The 18,407-nt window shown below is 44.2% G+C and overlaps 1 protein-coding gene across 2 annotated transcripts in view; it reads left to right on the forward strand.

Annotated features, from left to right (window-relative positions):
• The window catches only part of SLC11A1 (solute carrier family 11 member 1), a 35,744-nt gene extending 30,428 nt beyond the window's left edge, over window positions 1-5,316 (forward strand). For both annotated transcript variants that reach the window (XM_063116746.1, XM_063116747.1), the window contains 2 exons: window positions 2,738-2,891; window positions 3,751-5,316. In XM_063116746.1, coding sequence (XP_062972816.1) covers window positions 2,738-2,891; window positions 3,751-3,831 — 235 coding nt within the window. In that variant the 3' untranslated portion in view covers window positions 3,832-5,316. The remainder of the gene's footprint in view (window positions 1-2,737; window positions 2,892-3,750) is intronic.
• Window positions 5,317-18,407: the final 13,091 nt, after the last annotated feature.

Below are 18,407 nucleotides of genomic sequence, written 5' to 3' on the forward strand. Positions count from 1 at the left end.
CTACCTATTTGGGTATATAAGGATCAAGAACTTCATTTTTCTTAACCATGTTCAGATGTAATGACAAGCCAGATTTGCTAAGAATTGTGGCTTATCTTTCACACAATGTGTACATAAAAGGTTAGGATAAATGTACTAAAACTACACAAGACATTTGAATAGGTGTGTGCTGTTCGGTCACCCCTTCTTGGCTCCTTCTGCCAACAAGAGTGACTGAATTCACCAGAATTTTACAAGGAAGCAGCAGCCATTGTGGCAGAGTCTGCAGCCTGGCTTATCGGTCCTCTAACAAACCAAGAACAGGAAACCAGCCTCAGATTCTGGTTTGTTAGAACAACAAACCAGGAGTCCAGATCTTGACGTAACAGGAAGCTTTTGCTTCCTCATTAGTTGAGCCAAGGGGTGGGGAACTGTTGGTCCTGCAGATGTTGCTAGACAATAAACCCCATCATCCTTGACAATTAGTGATGCTGGCTTGGGCTGATGGGACTTGGGATCCAACTCATATGCAAGGCCACAGGTACTCCATCCCTTCTTTAGCCACTTTCACTTGTAGAAGCCACCAGGTGGAGGCAATCAGGCAGCTTTCAGAATCAAAACTCTTTGTGAATGATAAGCCAGAATTCTTGTCTATTCTGGCTTATTGTTACATCTGAACACAGTCAACGAAAGTTCAATTTCTCCAATTTTGTGCTTACACAGCAAGTGCTGGGAACACAACATGTAGCTGTGCCTATAATCTGTTCCCACTTCCCCTCCAGACTTCTCTTCCTGTCACTAAAAAAGGGGGGACTGTGATCATATGTGCAGAGGCTTTAAAAATTATTTGTAAGATATCTAGCATAGTGTATATTAGGCACTTTATAAATAAGATATTACAATGCTGATAATTAGAATGATTCCCTTTGAATCTCTCAGTCCTCTCATGAGCATGTGTTAGTCCATCAGCAGTAGACCTTTACTTCTGTGTGGGTTTCATTTAGAGTAGCACAGTCCACAGGGAGCTGAGCAGTGTCACCTGGGAGTACCCTGTTTATTTTGTTTTATTATTCATTTATTCTATTTGTATGTCTTCCAAGGCGCTCAAGGTGGCATACATGGTGCCGGTGGAGGCTGGTGGCTCCAATGTCACCATCTCACTTTGCTTCGCACCTTAGATAGCTCCTTTAGAGTTCTAACTGGTTTTGACTGAAACCCAGAGTGGATTCGCCATCCCACTGACATTGCAGCCACCAGCCTCCACTGCACGGTGCTCCTCCCTGCCCCAACTTTTATCCTCTCAACAATCCTGTAACGTAGGTTAGGCTGAGAGATGGTGATTGCCTCGTTCACTCAGTGAGCTTCATGGCTGATGGTGAGATTTGAACGACACTCTTAAGCACTTCACCAGACTGTTCCCCCAGTCACCTATAAAGCGGGTGTGTGCAGGTGTCAATTTAAAGAGCAGAAGGAAAGTGTGAGTTGGGGAGTAACTTTGAACCCTGGAGTCACTTTTCTCCCATCTTGCCTCTGACATCAAAAGTGAGTCTAGGCAAGGGTTCTCAACCTTTTTAGGTCAGTTGACACATTTGGAATTTTGAGACAATCCTGTGAGTGCTTCCAAAAAATGGCTGCCATGAAGGAGGTTCACCTATTCCTAAAATGGCTGCCATTTTATGCATGGCCAACCACAAAACACCAATTTCCCAGAAAGCAAACTGGTGAGGCTAAAAGAAAAGTTACACACCCAAGAACCTAAGTTAGTGGTTCTCAACCTTCCTAATGCCGCGACCCTTTAATACAGTTCCTCATGTTGTGGTGACCCCCAACCATAAAATTATTTTCGTTCTTCTCTACATGATCCATTGTCATGGGATGGTTTGCTAATGAAAATAATACATAACAATAGCTTTAATAATACAAAAGATGATACATGACATAGATCAGTCAATACAGTTTCCTAAGACCATCGGAAATATGTGTTTTCCGATGGTCTTAGGCGACCCCTGTGAAAGGGTCATTCGACCCCCAAAGGGGTCCCGACCCACAGGTTGAGAACCGCTGACCTAAGTCCTAGGCAGAAGTCCTGGTCTCGGAGTTGCAGAGCACAAGAACACTCTTTTGAATCCACCGTTTTCTGCTGAAAATGGGTGTTGACCCATTTTCACAGAAAACAATCTGAGGCATGGCCAAAATCCTGAGGACCAAATGCCGAATATCTCATGCTTGCCCCCACAAAGAACAGAATGCCCATATGGGGCCCAGAGCCTTCTTAGAAATAAATATGGTGCTGGAGGCTGGCGCTTCAGTTCGCAGCATGCCAGCTTTATTTATTTATTTATTTATTACATTTTTATACCACCCAATAGCCAAAGCTCTCTGGGCGGTTCACAAAAATTTAAACTATGAAGAAAATAGTAAAACAACCAACAATCTAAAAACACAAATACTGTGTTTTTATTGTTTATTTTTTTAAAAAAATATATTATTTTTAAAAAATAAAAATCAGAAGGGGCAGGAAGTTAGGCCTAAAGGAAAGAAAGGTGCCTGTGGGGAATCACTGCAAGGATGTATGCAGAACAAGGGAGCCACCTTCTTCTTGTTTTCTAACCTGGAGCTTTTGCTGTCCACGTTTTGTGCGATTGGGGCAGCGGTGGATTTAAGCAGTTGTTGGGTGTTGGAAGGGGGTGTTTCAATCTTGATAGTCATGACCCTTTCCTCCCTCCCCCCCCTTAACCTTCTTCTCTGATCTTCTTAGCCTTGGGAAGATCATCATGATCCTAATCACTGGATTGGTCTGTGCAATCAACATCTACTTTGTGGTGACAACTCTAATCGGCCTGCAACATTTGGTGTACTACATTGTCATACCATTTGTTATAGTTGCCTATGCAGCCTTCGTCTTCTACCTGGTATGAGAAGCTTCACCTATTGGGTGGTACAGAAATGTAATAAATAAATAAATAAATAAATAAATATGAAGATCACTGATGGGTCTGTGGAGACGCATCCCAAATTAGGGTTGACAATTCCAGGGCCAATAGTTTATCTCGGTCTGATTCCATATCGGTCTGATACTTTGGCTTTTAAAACAACAACAACAATGTCCCCAAAGAGGATAATTATGATTCTCCCAAATATTGGCCTGGCATTGCCAGCATGCCACGAGGAGCATCAGCTCAAACCCCCATGGATCATCTCTTGATTCCCTTTTCCCTGACGATAACCGAAGGTGGACCAGCATTTTGAGAGGGCTGATATCTATAAAGCACAGCAATGCCCCTCTACCATCATTCCTGACACAGCAGAGGTAGGAAACCTGGTAGCCTGCAGATGCTTTGGACTACAACTTCCATCATCCCCAACCAACAGCCATGCCAGTTGGGGCAGATGGGAGTTGTAGCCCCACTCATCTGGAGCAGGGGTCCCAGGATGTGGGAAGGCAGTGCTAGAAGGTAGGAAAAGATGTGGCAGGTACAAAAGAACTGTGGGGGAGGGAAACATTGGCAGGATCTGCACGACTGCTTTATAACGGCTTATAACGGTACTGACAACTGTTGGGGCTCATGACACACTCCATTAACAGTTTTCAAACTATTTCCAAAGTGCCATATCCTGCTTGCTGTAGATCTAGCCTGGGGCAGATGGGAGCACAGGAGTGAGGGTAGAATAATTAGAGGGGTTGTTATTGCGGGAAAGTGCAGGAGCTGTAGTTGTGAAGACCCCTCATTTGTTTCTGGTTGTTTTTTTCTGGCTATATCCCCATTTCAGATCTGGACGTGCCTCATCTCACACGGAATGACCTTCCTGGGCCGTGGGCCCCACACTCGATTCAATTACGGACTGCAGTGACGGAACATCCCCCATTCCCCAATACGTTGGAGGCCACTGAATCACCGCATGGCTCCTCTACCAAGAACAGAAGCGGCTGCCTCTCTGGACCTGCCAAGAGGCAGCAGTGCCAGGATATTGCCTCCCACTGGCCACGGATGGACTTCAGCATTGGAACCTATTCATTCAGTGGTGGAGCACATACTTTGCATGCAGAAGGTTCCATGGTCAACCTCTGGTATCCTCCTAAGAATCTTCAGACTCTGAAGAGCTGCAGTCCATCATCATGGATGGTTCTGGCCTTGATGAATAAACATTCTGTCCCGGTATAACAAGGATGTAAACCCTCTTTCAGCCCGAGGGCTGAATTCAAGTTCGGGGGAGGGGAGGCTGCACTCCACTGGAGGGCAGGGCTGAATACAAAAAGGGAGCAGGACCCAAAATACCAGTCTATTTTAACTTAAACCCCCATAACTAAACCTTAACAGAGCCATTCCAACCTTTTAGAGAGGGAAAAAACACACAAAAGCCAGGAAACAAATTATCAGCATTGGGGGGTTGTGGCCAAGTGAAGAGGATGTGGCCATCTGGACCACCCCGGAGGGCCGAGTTGAGACCCTGTGCAGGCCAGGTTTGGCCTGAAGTTCAACACACTTGCTCTACCAACAGCTGTATGTCCAGACATGATCAGGTGGCAGAGTTTAAGACCTGTGCTGGAAAGAACTTTCATCTGCTAGTTTTGAATAACAGAGGCACAAAAGCTGATTGTGCTGGTTTATTTCTGGTGAGATCTTCACCCTTTTGCTTCCTGCTGAAGATAATTGTCCATCACCAGATGGCTGATCTACAGAGCCTCCTCACGTGCACGCAGGGAACCTCTCTGTCAGCCTCTGCCTCAGCTTTTATCTCTGCCCCTGTGAACTGATTTAATCTTGTTCTAAATTCAGTTTAACAGCCTCACTTTTTCCACTTTCATTAAGTCAGCCTTCCCCAACGTGCGCTGTCCAGATGTGTTGGACTACAGTTCCCATTATCTCCAGCCAACCTGGTGGACCATGCTGGATGGGCTGATGGGAGTTGTAGTCCAACACATCTGAAGGGCTGCAAGTTGAGGAAGGCTGAATTAGGTACTGGAAATAAATATGGTTATCTCAATATAAGTGGGACGTGTCTTACAAAGAAAGAGTTTTTTGTAAAAGGGAAAAAAAATATTAGAATGCTTTGCTGGAGCCAGAAACATAAACACTGAGTTGTATGCCAATAGGATTGCTGAAAACAAACATTCACAGGGAGCACCCTTTATTTAAAACCAAGTTACTAGTCCACATTGCTGTTTAAAGGTTCTGTGGGTATTTCCAGTGTACAAAGTGCCTTACAGTTTATTCATCTTCACAACAGGTAGGTAGAGACTGACTTCCTTAAGGCAATCAAAATGTCATAAATGAGCAGGGATTTCAACCAGGGAAAGCGTCTCCTGCCAAATGCAGCATCCCATTCACTGTGACACAAAGCCTGCATTTTCAACAATCAATAAATTAATACTTTAAAACAATACTAATAATTTGCATTTCAAGAGAAGCCCCACCAACTGCATCCCCCAAATCCCTCAGCAGATCAGGCTTCCTCCACCCTGCTATTTAGGATACAAACCTATGCATGTTTAAACAGAAAAAAAGCCCTACAATTCCCAGCCTTCCCCAGCCAGCTGTACTGGCTGCGGAAGGCTGGGAATTGTATTTATTTTATTTATTACATTTTTATACCGCCCAATAGCTGAAGCTCTCTGGGCGGTTCACAAAAATGAAAACCATAATAAAACAACCAACAGGTTAAAAGCACAAATACAAAATACAGTATAAAAAGCACAACCAGGATAAAACCACGCAGCAAAATTGATATAAGATTAAAATACAGAGTTAGAACAGTAAAATTTAAATTTAAGTTAAAATTAAGTGTTAAAATACTAAGAGAATAAAAAGGTCTTCAGCTGGCGACGAAAAGAGTACAGTGTAGGCGCCAGGCGGACCTCTCTGGGGAGCTCATTCCACAACCAGGGTGCCACAGCGGAGAAAGCCCTCCTCCTAGTAGCCACCTGCCTCACTTCCTTTGCAGGGGCTCATGGAGGAGGGCCCCTGTAGATGATCTTAAGGTCTGGGCAGGTACATAAGGAGGAGGCGTTCCTTCAAATTGTAGGACTTTTTCTGTCTATACATGCATAGGATTGCACCCTTACTTAACAAGTGATGTGCGTATTAGTTGCACTCACAAGGGAGTGAGTAACCTGTGACCCTCCAGATGTTGTTGAACTCCCATGATCCATGTGGCCAATGGCCAGGGGGATGGGAGTTGTAGCCCACCCCTTGTACATCACGTCTACTTTGGCCCTGCCATGATCTTCTCTCTCTGGCCACTTTGCTAGCCTTTCCTGGCATAGGATGATGCTAATTCTTAAGTGAAACATGTGAATCCCTCTTGGCCCTCCCCTCAACTACTCCAGCTCAAGTCTAAGTGAATTAGCAGCCCCTGGAGATGCTCCTATCCCAATTAGTGTCTTCAACGAAGTCTCATTCAGGGACTAAGCTTTCCACTCTCAGCACCAAACCTTCTGTCTGCCATACTTGGTCAAATGGGCACAGGTTTAATCTCACTAAACAGCTCTGAGACAAGGAGAGCAGAAGGAAATTGTGGTTACAGGAACTTGGGGCGTGCCCCATGCCTCTGTGAAGCCTCTCTGCAAGTTAAAAAGGTACCAGGGAGATATCAAAGCCTGAACATAAATATTTTGAAATTCTAGGAAAGGGGAGGAGACTCAAAATGTACACAAGCTGGAATAACATCTCCCCTCCCCCACCAATTTTTACTGGATAACACAGAATTTGAGGGTTCTCAGATTCAATATGCTTATCACAAAATACTAGCCCAGCCTTCCCCAACCATTGACCATATTGACTGGGGATGATGAATCGTGTAGTCTAACACATCTGAGAGTGCACAAGGTTGACAAAGGCTGCTCTAGCCTCTTCCCTTTTCTTACTAAAGCTATTCAGGAAACCCATCCTGAGGTTTAGAGTGTCCTTTTAACCTTCCATGGCAGGAGGCTGGAAAGACAGCAAGGCAAAGAATGGAAGAAAATACCAAGTGGTGTGTAAGGTGACGTGGCAACAGCAGATATATCCCAAATGGCTGAAGGTGCTGGGAGTTACAGTCCAAAACACCTGGAGGGTGCCAGGTTGGAGAACGCTGAACTAGACGAATCTGGTATATTTTGAGAAGACAGCTATGGGCTAGTAAAGCAGGTGCACGATCCTATTGTTAAATGTCCCCCCCAAGAAGCATGCTCTCTGTAGGCCTGTTCAGTGACACACTAAACCATGGATAGGCCACTAACCCCTTTGCAGCAAATAGTGAGTGTGTTTAAACCATCATTATCACCATGGTTAGGAATGGTTCACACTACACGCTAAGCCTAATGTTTAGCTCAAAATGCTTAACATCATGGCTTAGTGTGTCATCTGAACAAGGTCTATATGTAAAGAAGCTAGCATATCAGGGAGAAAGGTTCGGTGTAGCTTTCTCTCTGATGCTATATGCACTGTTTTCCCCCCCAAGGGAAAGCATGGAAAATAAGTGATCCCCACAGTTACAGCTAAATGTAATAACATCAACCCCACCCCACCCCAAAAAGCTTTACCACATGGTTCAACTGAATGGAGAAATAATCTAACCTTGATTTTTCCAGACATAGAAAAGTTCTGCCAATTATCTAATGTATTTGAGCTTTTTCAAAGCATTCAGCACCAATACAACACTTCTAATTCAAACTGAAACAGGCAGGCATTAATACAGACATTGTAAGAAAAGTCAAGACCCAGACAAAGAGAGGAATAAAGGCCAGGAACTGTAAGGACATGGGATCAATCTATTCCCAAAAAAATTTAGTAACCTTGGAAAGGGAAGAAAGAATTGGTTGATGGAATCTGCTGCTTGCAACAAGTCAGGACGCATTGTCACTCTATATAGAAGAACGAGGAAATTATGCAAGATGATCCAGCTGACCTCATGAAGAAATGGGAGAAATAGAAATGGAACAAAATTTAAAGGTACGAAGTGTCAGGTCATGTTATGAGGTCCTCTAAACAATTGTTCTGCTCTCTGCTGGAGCTTCATCAGACAGAATGACCAGAAGGAAGAGAGAAAAATTCCATGATTTGTGTGCAATTACAAAATGTCTTCAGCTGACAGTATATTGTTTAGCAGCTAAAATGTACAGAGTTTTTAAAACTGACTTTTATTATTGTGTTAAATGAATGCCTAGAGAAGTTAAACCATAACAATAGAAGATTATGCATTGCATCCAGACTAAGTTAGACACACTTTGTTCCCAATTAAACGTACGGGATTTAGGATAGTCTCAACTAACGTTTCACATTCATTTCAGTGGGACCCAAGTGTGGCTAACTCCAGCTGCAACTCTAAACACGTTTACTAGACAGAGGACACAGCGACACTTATTTCCTAGTAAATGTGCATAGGAGTGCACTGCACATCTGGATCCAACCATGTATCTCTGGGATGGGGAATGAATGGCCCTCCAGTTGTTGTTGGACTGCAACTCCCATAATCCCTCACAATTAGCTATGCTAACTAGGGCTGATGGGATCAACTTGTGTCCACCAAAGTCTGGAGGGCCAGACATTCCCCACCCCTGCTGTGTCTGGTACAGATTTATTATTATTTGGGGAGTCATGAAACATGAAAACACATTCGCTAGAGCAGGGAAACGCCAGCTCTTAACAGGAACAAAGGAAGCTCTTGTACCAAGTATTTCTCCTTAGTGTTGTCTACACCTTGTCTACAACTCGCATAATCCCTGACCATTGGCCATGCTTGCTGAGACTTCTGAGAGTGGTAGGCCAAAACATCTGGAGGGCACCAGTTGCTGGTCCCTTGCCTACTGGATCTTGTAATTGTTGTAGATCGCAAGCTGAATATGAGCCAACAGTGCGAAATGGCTGCAAGAAAGGCAAATGCTATTTTGGGCTGCATTAATAGAAGTATAGCTTCCAAATCACGTGAGGTACTGGTTCCTCTCTATTTGGCCCTGGTTAAGCCTCATCTAGAGTATTGCATCCAGTTCTGGGCACCACACTTCAAGAAGGACGTAGACAAGCTGGAGCGTGTTCAGAGGAGGGCAACCAGGATGATCAGGAGTCTGGAAACAAAGCCCTATGAAGAGAGACTGAAAGAACTGGGCATGTTTAGCCTGGAGAAGGGAAGATTGAGGGGAGACATGATAGCACTCTTCAAATACTTAAAAGGTTGTCACACAGAGGAGGGCCAGGATCTCTTCTCGATCCTCCCGGAGTGCAGGACATGGAATAACGGGCTCAAGTTAAAGGTAGCCAGATTCCAGCTGGACGTCAGGAAAAACTTCCTGACTGTTAGAGCAGTACCACAATGGAACCAGTTACTTAGGGAGGTTGTGGGCTCTCCCACACTAGAGGCATTCAAGAGGCAGCTGGACAACCATCAATCAGGGATGCTTTAGGATGGATTCCTGCATTGAGCAGGGGGTTGGACTCGATGGCCTTGTAGGCCCCTTCCAACTCTGCTATTCTATGATTCTATGATTCTACTCTGAGTGGCAGCAGTTCTCCAGGCCTCCAGCAGAGATGCTTCACCTGCATCCTGATCCTTTTTAACTAGAGATGATAGAAATTTATCCAGTGGTGGCTGGTGCCCCTTAGAGTTGGGTAGAGGAGGACAGGGCAGATGATCACTATTCTGCAGAGACTGCCAGAGAAGTACAGGATAAAACAGCAGTCCCCAACCTTTTTGGCACCAGGGACTGGTTTCGTGGGAGATAATTTTTCCATGGACCAGGGGGAGGGGTTGAGGGGATGGTTTGGGGAAGCCACACCTGCCCCCCACTCCAGTGTCCTGGCTTCGCTTCGGCTGGGTGGCTCTCCCAGAGTGGCTTCCGGCTGGGCGTGCCGTTCCGAAACCGCCCACCCCCACCCCAGCGTCCCAGCTTCGCTTCGGCTGGGCAGGCGAGATGGCACCCTGTGCCCAGGTACACTGAGGTAGGGGTGGGTGGGTGAAAGCAGCTCACCTGCATGGCCCAGTTCCTAGCAGGCCACAGACCGGGACTGGTCTGTGGCCCGGGGGTTGGGGACCCCTGGGATAAAACACATATTGCACTTAGAAGCAGTGGAGCAAATGTACTGATTGTGGAGCAATCTCCCTGCCAGAAGTGCTGCAGTGACAGGCAGGAGGTCACCACCCCATTTGCCCCAAATATAGAGCTGCCTCTGGATTGAACCTGGGACCTTCTGCATGCAAAGCAGATGCTCTAGCACCGAGCTATGGTCTCTCCCCTACAAGATAATTCTACAGAAAAAAAATTGTTCAAATTATATCAATATCTGTGATTCTGAACTCTGGGTCAAGGTTGGTTTTCACACATGGATGTTCACCATGGGGCAGTATCCAATGTTCATCCTGCTTAGAGTTGACACATTGATATGAATGAGACATAACTTAGCCATGACTAGGACTAACATTGGATACTACCCCTTGAGTTCTCAAGAAGTACCTATACTGAATCCAACAATTTCCAGAGGGGCAGCCATGTTAGTCTGTTGTAGACTTTTGGCACTTTAAAGACCAACAAATTTATTCCCACGTACACTGAATGTGTGAGCTGCAACCTACCCCCATCGCTTTTAGGTTTGGGTTACTTTTACCCCTGCAGCAAGTCAATCCCTCTAGGACTGAGAATCAACAATTATCTACTACTTTCCTGGGGGCACTGAAACCTTCACATCTTCTGGCCCAATCTGAATATCTGCAAACCCTCCTCCTCCATATCACCTTAAGACTCTGACTTTGCAGGCATCCTGACTGCAACACCCAATCAGCCTTTCCTCCCTCTTATCCACCACCCATCTGCTTTTTGTAGCATCTTGCTTGATGAAGAGATCTGGAGATCTCAGAAGCTTGCACATTTATTGTGAGTTTTGATTGGCCTAATAAAGGTATCAAGCTATATGGATTTTTGCTCATTGCCTTCACAGCTGCCTTTGTTTGTTTGTTTTCAGTCTCACAAGGAACCTTAACATTCTAGCAGTTCTAGTCTGCATGAGCAGATTGGGCAAAGGTATTCCAGGACCTTCCTTAACAGGATATAGCTGTGAATTCCATGGAACTCTAATGTATTCCACATGGATTCAAACCTGCAGAATGAACGCATGGCGCTCTTCTGTAAAGGCTGCAGTTCACATGTCATTTATCCCAGGGATGGGGAACCTGACACACACACCCAGGTGTTGCTGGACTGCAACTCCCATTAACCCTCATGATTGGTTATGCTGGCTAGGGCTGATGGGAGTTGCAGTCCACCAACATCTGGAGTGCCACACATTCCCCACCCAGACTTTATCCAAGCCATGAGAACACGGAAGAGGCTTGTTTCACTGGAATTTGCCAGTTACTATCACTCCACATGTGATCTTTTGAGTATGATCAGACTTTGAAGAGGATGCCAGAGGCCTGAAAAAGAGAATGTAAGAGAGCATTTGCAAGTGATTATGAGGGGCATTTTTGTTTTGTAGCTGTAAGCCAAATGCTACGGAAATAACTAGGGGCATCTTTCACTTGGAGCTGCTGGTGGTGGTAGTGGGGCAAGATTCTCAACTAGATTCAAATGCTTACACCTGGAGTATTCAAGTTCATTTTAAAAAGCAGCATATTTTAAGAGACATTTTGTAGATATTTCCTGTATTTTTCATGACTACCCAGAGACAGATGCTACTGGGTAACACGTGTCTAGTCCTAATACCCCAGCGTTACTAAACCAAAGTATGTATACCTGAAACAATCGCAACATCTTTCTCTGTTTCCCTTCCAATGTTGTTTCACTTGAGTTGGATCCAGGACTTGCCTAACCAGACAGAAGATGCCTCTGCCAGATTTGGGGGAATCACCAGCACAACACAGCCCATTCAGCAGGGTTTCTCGACCCTGGCTGGAGCATTTTCAAGGGGTTATCGTGGGGAGGAGGGGGAGGAAAAGTCGTGTCTATTTTTAGATTGTAAATCCCTTAACCTGGATTGTGCTAAATAAACAACAACAAATGAGAGTGTCCTCTGAAAGAGGCACGGCTATCCTCTCTATAATGGCTGATCTGGCTCTGATTTACCCCCCCCCTTTCAGCATGAATAAATTGTGGGATTTTAGAGAGCAACATACATAAAAGAAAATGGCTCCTTAAAATGTGCACGGTATACTGTTAAGGCTGCGGAACTGCCTGCTACAAGGAGCAATTATGCAAACGGTTTGGGAAGAGCAGCACTGGAATTAAGCAGCTGTGCAATTAAAAGTGGCAAAGCTCCCGGGGATATCTACAACAGCCATAATTATGTCACACCCAAGGGCCTGGTTCCTCCACCCTGGGTCCCAAGGAGCAAGAAAGAGCACGTGGATCTTAACTCATGATATCCATGGACTGAGTGTGGGAGGCCTTGCTTGATCGTGTTCAAAATAATAATAGCACATTCTTCCACTAACAGTGTAATCCTACAAATGACCACTTTTAGTCATTAGTAAGACCCATTGAGTTCAATGGAACTTATTCCCAGGCAAGTGTGCACAAGGTTGCAGCCTAGGTTAGAGGATGCAATTCACACACACATAATAGGCCTGTTCAGACGACACTTCAGGCTCTGTGGTTAGTGAAACTGTGGTTTTCTGAGGTTAGCACTAACCACGAGCTGTGCTGTCACGCACAACACTTTAAGCCAGGGTTAGAGCCCCTAACCCTGCTGCAGATGGTCCAACTGTGGTTAATGAGTGAGCAGGGTTTAGCAAAACGCATCATGCAAGACACCTTGAACCCTGCTGCTTAACCAAAAGCCTTAACCAGCAGGGTTTAAGGTGTCTTCTGAACAGGCCCAATGTTCATCTAAGTCCCTAACTAAGCCTAACACTAGATACAACCCATAAGTCTCTCGCCTTTTAATAGTTCCCCCTATGAGCCAGGGAAACTAGGAACTCAAAACGTTATCACCCTTAAGTGGAGGGGAGATATTTAAAAAACAAAAACACCTGGAACTTCGTGCCATGCGCTCGGGAAGGAAAGGAATTTGTATTCGATCCCTTACAGTGGAAACAACTCTTACGTGGAGCTGAGGAAGTCGACCCCGAGCCAAGCAGAAAAAAAGAATGACTCCCTAGAGGGGCCCTGGCCTTGCTGTACCCCCCCCCCCCCTCACCAGCAGCGGCGCTACTGAGGCACCACAGAGAACTTGGTTAAGATTCCGACGTGTCTCTATAAAAGGACGTTACGCCTGTAGTACTTATACAAATAAATAAATACCCCCGTTTCTATTTCTTACTAACTCCGACACGTCAAAGCTTCTTAAGATAGAAAAAGGTGTTTGCTATCTCATCACGTCGGTCCGAAGCATCGTTTTGTGGGGTTGGGAAGCGTAGCAGCGCCTTTCCGAGAAAGAAAGAAGCGGTGGCGTACGGAATTGGCGCCAGCCAGGCTTTCACGTGTTTAACAGGGATCGTCTGGATGGGAAGTTTGCTCTCGCGCCCAGGGTCATCCCAACTGCGCCGCCCCTGTCGCTGCTGCTCCTCCCCACCCAAAATATTAGTTTCGTCCCTGGCTGGGGATCGCTCTTGAAAGACGCTCCCTTGCCCGTTTCAAGTCTTCCCTGCCCCCCGCCCCCCAGCAACTTCTAATGGTTCCCTGTGAACTGCGCCCCGGAGTTGCCCCCCTCCCCAATATGCATTGCCGAGCCTCGCTGCGACGGGAAGGCTAATATTCCCTAACCGCCTGGCACCCAGTGAATCCCCCCCATCTCTGCTTCCCCACCCCCACCGCTCCGAAATCAACCGAGTATGGGGCACTCAGCTTCCAGGCCCAAAAGCTTGTTTATGCGAAGAATTTCTTCTCCCTTAAAAGGGCGATGGCTCTGTTGAGCAAGGGACCGGCTGGAAGCGAGCTTGGCAAAAGGCGTTTCTCCTGCGTACACACATGTAAGAATACATTTGAAGAGTGAACCAGCAAAGTTGTTTTCCCCACCCACTACTCTCCCCATTCTCAATGACACGCAGGCACGAATGCATTTAGTGACGTTTAACGGTAGTGTGACTAAATCCCCCCTCCTTCTCTATTATCATCATTATCATCATTATCATCATCATCATTATTATTATTATTACTGCCCTGAGGCCCAGTATTGGGCAAAAGGCGGGATAATAATAATAACGACAACAATAATAATAATATCCCGGCTTTTTTTTCCTCTTGTAAGGAACCCAGGGTGATTTACATGATCCATCTCCTCTCCATTTTATCCTCACAACAACCCTGTGAGACTGGCCCAAAGTCACACAGACCCTGTTCAGACAACATGCTAACCCACGGTGGTTAAGCATTTTGAGTTAAACATTAAGGCATAGCGTGCCATGTGAACCATGACTTAGTATGCCATGTGAACCATTCCTAAGCATGGTGGCTTCATAACGACAGTTTGAACACACTCACTAACCATTTGCTGCAAAAGGGTTAGCAGCCTAATGGCTTAGCATATTGTCTGAACAGACACTTCATGTCTGAGTGGGGACTGGAATGTGGAATGTGGATCTCCCAAGTCCCAGTCGAACACTCTTAATGCTACGCTATGCCATACGGGGTCTCTACAATTATTATTAAGAACATAAGAAGAGCCATATTGAATCAGACCAAGGGTCCATCTAGTCCAGCATCCTGTTCACACACAGTGGCCAACCAGCTGTTGACCAGGAACCCACAAGCAAAACATGAGTGCAAGAGCACCTTTCTGCCCATGTACCCCAGCAACTGGTGTATATAGTCTTACTGCCTCCGATGCTGGAGGTTGCACTTAGCCATTAGGACTAGTAGCCATTGATAGCCTTCTCCTCCAGGAATTTATCCAACCCCATTGAGTTTCAAGTATTATGAATATTATCCACACCATGCATAATTTTGCACATCCCTATCATTTCTCCCCTTAGCCTCCTTTTTTCTGCCTTGAATACTGGAGTTAGCATACAACCATCAGGGCTAGCAGCCATTAATAGTCTTCTCCACCAGGAATTTATCCAATCCCCTTTTAAAGCCATCCAAATTGGTGGCCATCACTACATCTTGTGATAGTGAGTTCCATAATTTAACTATGTGCTGTGTGAAGAAGTACTTCCTTTTATTTGTTCTGGATCTCCCTCCAATCAGCTTCACGGGATGACCCCAGGTTCTAGTATTTTGAGAGAGGGGGAAAAATGTCTCCCTATCCATATTCTCCACACCATGCATAGTTTTGTACACCTCTATCATGTCTCCCCTTAGCCTTTTCCCCCCCAAACTCAACAATCCCATTGTTGTAACCTTCCCCCATAGGGGAGATGCTTCAACCCCTTGATCATTTTAGTTGTTGTTGTTGTTATTATTATTATTATTATTATTATTATTATTATTATTATTATTTATTGCATTTTTATACCACCCAATAGCCGAAGCTCCCTTTTCTGTAGTTTTTCTGTAGTTTTTCCAGCTCTATAATATCCTTTTTTAGGTGTGGTGACCAGAATTGTACATGGTATTCTAAGTGTGTTCACACCACAGATTTGTATAAAGGCAGTATGATACTGGCAGTTTTATTCCTAGTTCCTTTCATAATTATGCCTAACATGGAGTTTGCTTTTTTCACAGCAGCTGCACATTGGGTTGACATACTCATCGAGCTGTCCACTACAACCCCAACATGATGATGATGATTTCTTAAGACACCTTTCTCAAAAATCACTCAAGGTGACTTACAACAAAATGTAAACCTAATTTTTTTTAAAAAAATTAAAAATAATTATCCACTAACATACCACCACCCCATTAAACATAACTGAGAACCATTAACAATTCAGATGATGCATTAAAGAGTCTGTCAAATGCCATCAAATTCCTGGGAATTTGTCATTTTAACAATTAGGACCAGGACCATGAAAAAAACAGTACTGGATCAGACCAAGGACTCCTCAGAACTAGTTCAATGTGTTGGAGGCACAGGAATGATAATTTCTAGGGGGTTAGCTGTGTTAAGTCTGTTGCAGCCAAAACAACAGGGTTTTCCGGCATTTTAAGACTAACAAATTTGTTATGGCATTTGTGGACCACAGTCCATTTCATCAGATGCTTGAAGTGTTGTCCTGAGTAACAAGCATGTGAAAGGCTGGGTGCTGTTCTCAGGTCCCGTTCTCATGGACATCTGAGTGCATGACAGCTACAGGGGATATACAGCCTGCTGCTAGCTGGGATACTGTTCATACAATGCAACCTGCTTCTATCAACCTTGCTGCTTTTGACATACTACTGCTAACCCATATTTAGTGTGGCTTCTAGCATACTAAAAGTTGGATCCCGGAATTGATGCACACAACCACTTCACCACAGGATCACTGGGATGGTCATTTTTCTGTGCACTGCCCCCTTTTTCTTCCTGCACTGTCAGATACTCAAGCAGTCCAAAAGAAAATAAATAATCATTGATCATTCACCCAGTATTCTGTCTCTGCTGGAGCAGTGTCAGATATTTGACAAGCAAGAGCAACAGCAGGAGTGAGCCTGTGCTTCGTGATTTTGTACTTCTGTCCCTGAAACAGAAATGCTTGTATCTTCATTCCCTCACCCCCTAAATTTGTTGCATGATGTAATGAGAATTTGGGCCTTCAACAAAAACTTATAGTGTATTCCTATCCCCTTCAGCCAGGTTGTATAGTGAAGGAAGAGGAGTTCCTCCCCAACCTAATTTCCTCCACTCACCATAATTATTATAAGCTGCTATCTCCAGTTTTCCATTCTCTCTCTGACTTGGTTCATATGTCATGGTGGCAATTTCTGAGTTGTTTAACCCAGGAATTGTGGGAACAAGCAGAACGTGCAGGCCGTTTCCACTTTTATGAAGTGTTTTTTGTTTCATGAAGTTCCAATCCATAAACTCTGGGTTATTTATGGGTTAAACAAGCCAGAGTTAACGCATGATTTATTTTTCGGTTAACTTTGGTTTGTTTAACCTGCAATTCTTGGATTAAACAATATGTGAACCAGGTCACTCTCTCTCTCCTATCATCTCAACAGTCTATACAGCCTAAATGTTCACAGGCTTTTGTAGGGCTGTTTTGGGTGTTTTTGACAAATTCTTTTTCTTTTAATTTACAAACATCTATGTTTATGTGTAACTAGGGACTCTCCTCAATACGTATATAGAACTCCCTTATTTTTGGTTTGACCTGTTCTACTTCCAAATGGATAGGCACTCAACCATCTGAACTTGGTATTAAAGGGAATGATTGTTTAGAAAGCCCCCCCTGCTTCTACAAACAAATACCTTGAAACCCAGAAATTAAGTTGTTTAATTTTTAAGCTGTTTAATTTTTTAAATGTGGTTTCAACATTCTTAGGTCTTCATATGTATCAAGCCTACTTCAAAGAGAAGCCCTCGAGGCACTCTCCATGTCAATGAAATTTGTTCTCCTTTGAATGAGAAATGTAAGAGGTATTTGTATTTGGCTCAGTCCTTTGAAAGAAACTTTTGCTTTCTTGTTGAAGCCCTGCCACAGTGCCACAAGTGGAAATGAAGGCAACCCTTAGGAAACAGCTAGACCTGATGTTCAAATCAGAGGTGGAGTGGGGTGGGGGAAACACTCTTTCTTTTAACCTACATCTTCATCAGCTAATACTGCATGACAAAACTAGTGCTGGTATAGCCAAGTGTGCTAGAACGGAATATTTTTATTTATTTTTCTGTTGCTTTTATTTATTTTTCAGTAAATGAAAGAACAACGCAATGGCACAAGGTCCTTTAAAAACAACACTCTTTTATCTTTTTTATTGGCCCTGTTCAGAACACACCATAAACCATGGCTTTAACCATGGTGAATAAAGCAAAATGCCTAATTCACGACAGTTAAAGACATGGTTTAAGATGTCTTCTGAAAAGGGCCAAGGTGAATTTAACAGAACAAAAATAAATTGTGAAAAACAAAAACAAAGGGATATTACATACATAGGAATATTGTTGTTGTTTTCATCAGATATACCACTCATTAAAAAAAAAGTGGGGGAGTTACACATAGGTTTCAAGGAAAGCAGACCAAATAATATCCATGTACTTAGCCACTTGTAAGTGGGGTCTATATAACACCCATTCAAATGTTGAGAAAATTCTTAAGTCCTCAGTTCATTGAACTATGTAGGGTGAGCAATTATCCTTCCAGCATGATAGTATAAGTCTTTTAGCTGTCATAAGGGCTCTCAAAGTCCATTTGTGCTGACCCTGTGTTAACTTCCAAGAACCCAGTAGGTAGTTTAGGAGGACATGCACATCGTTCCCTATTAAAGATTGTTTCAGTACAAAGTTTATCCTTATTATAACCTCCTCCCAAAAGAGGGCAACTACTGGGCATTGCCAAAACATATGAATTAAAGAAGCATTAGGTGCATTACATCTCCAACAATTATGCAAGTTAGACAAACCCTTATTAAAAATGCATTGTAGAGTCCAATAAACCGGAAA

Source organism: Elgaria multicarinata, chromosome 2 (genome assembly GCF_023053635.1).
Source record: "Elgaria multicarinata webbii isolate HBS135686 ecotype San Diego chromosome 2, rElgMul1.1.pri, whole genome shotgun sequence".
Taxonomy (NCBI): Eukaryota; Metazoa; Chordata; class Lepidosauria; order Squamata; family Anguidae; genus Elgaria; species Elgaria multicarinata.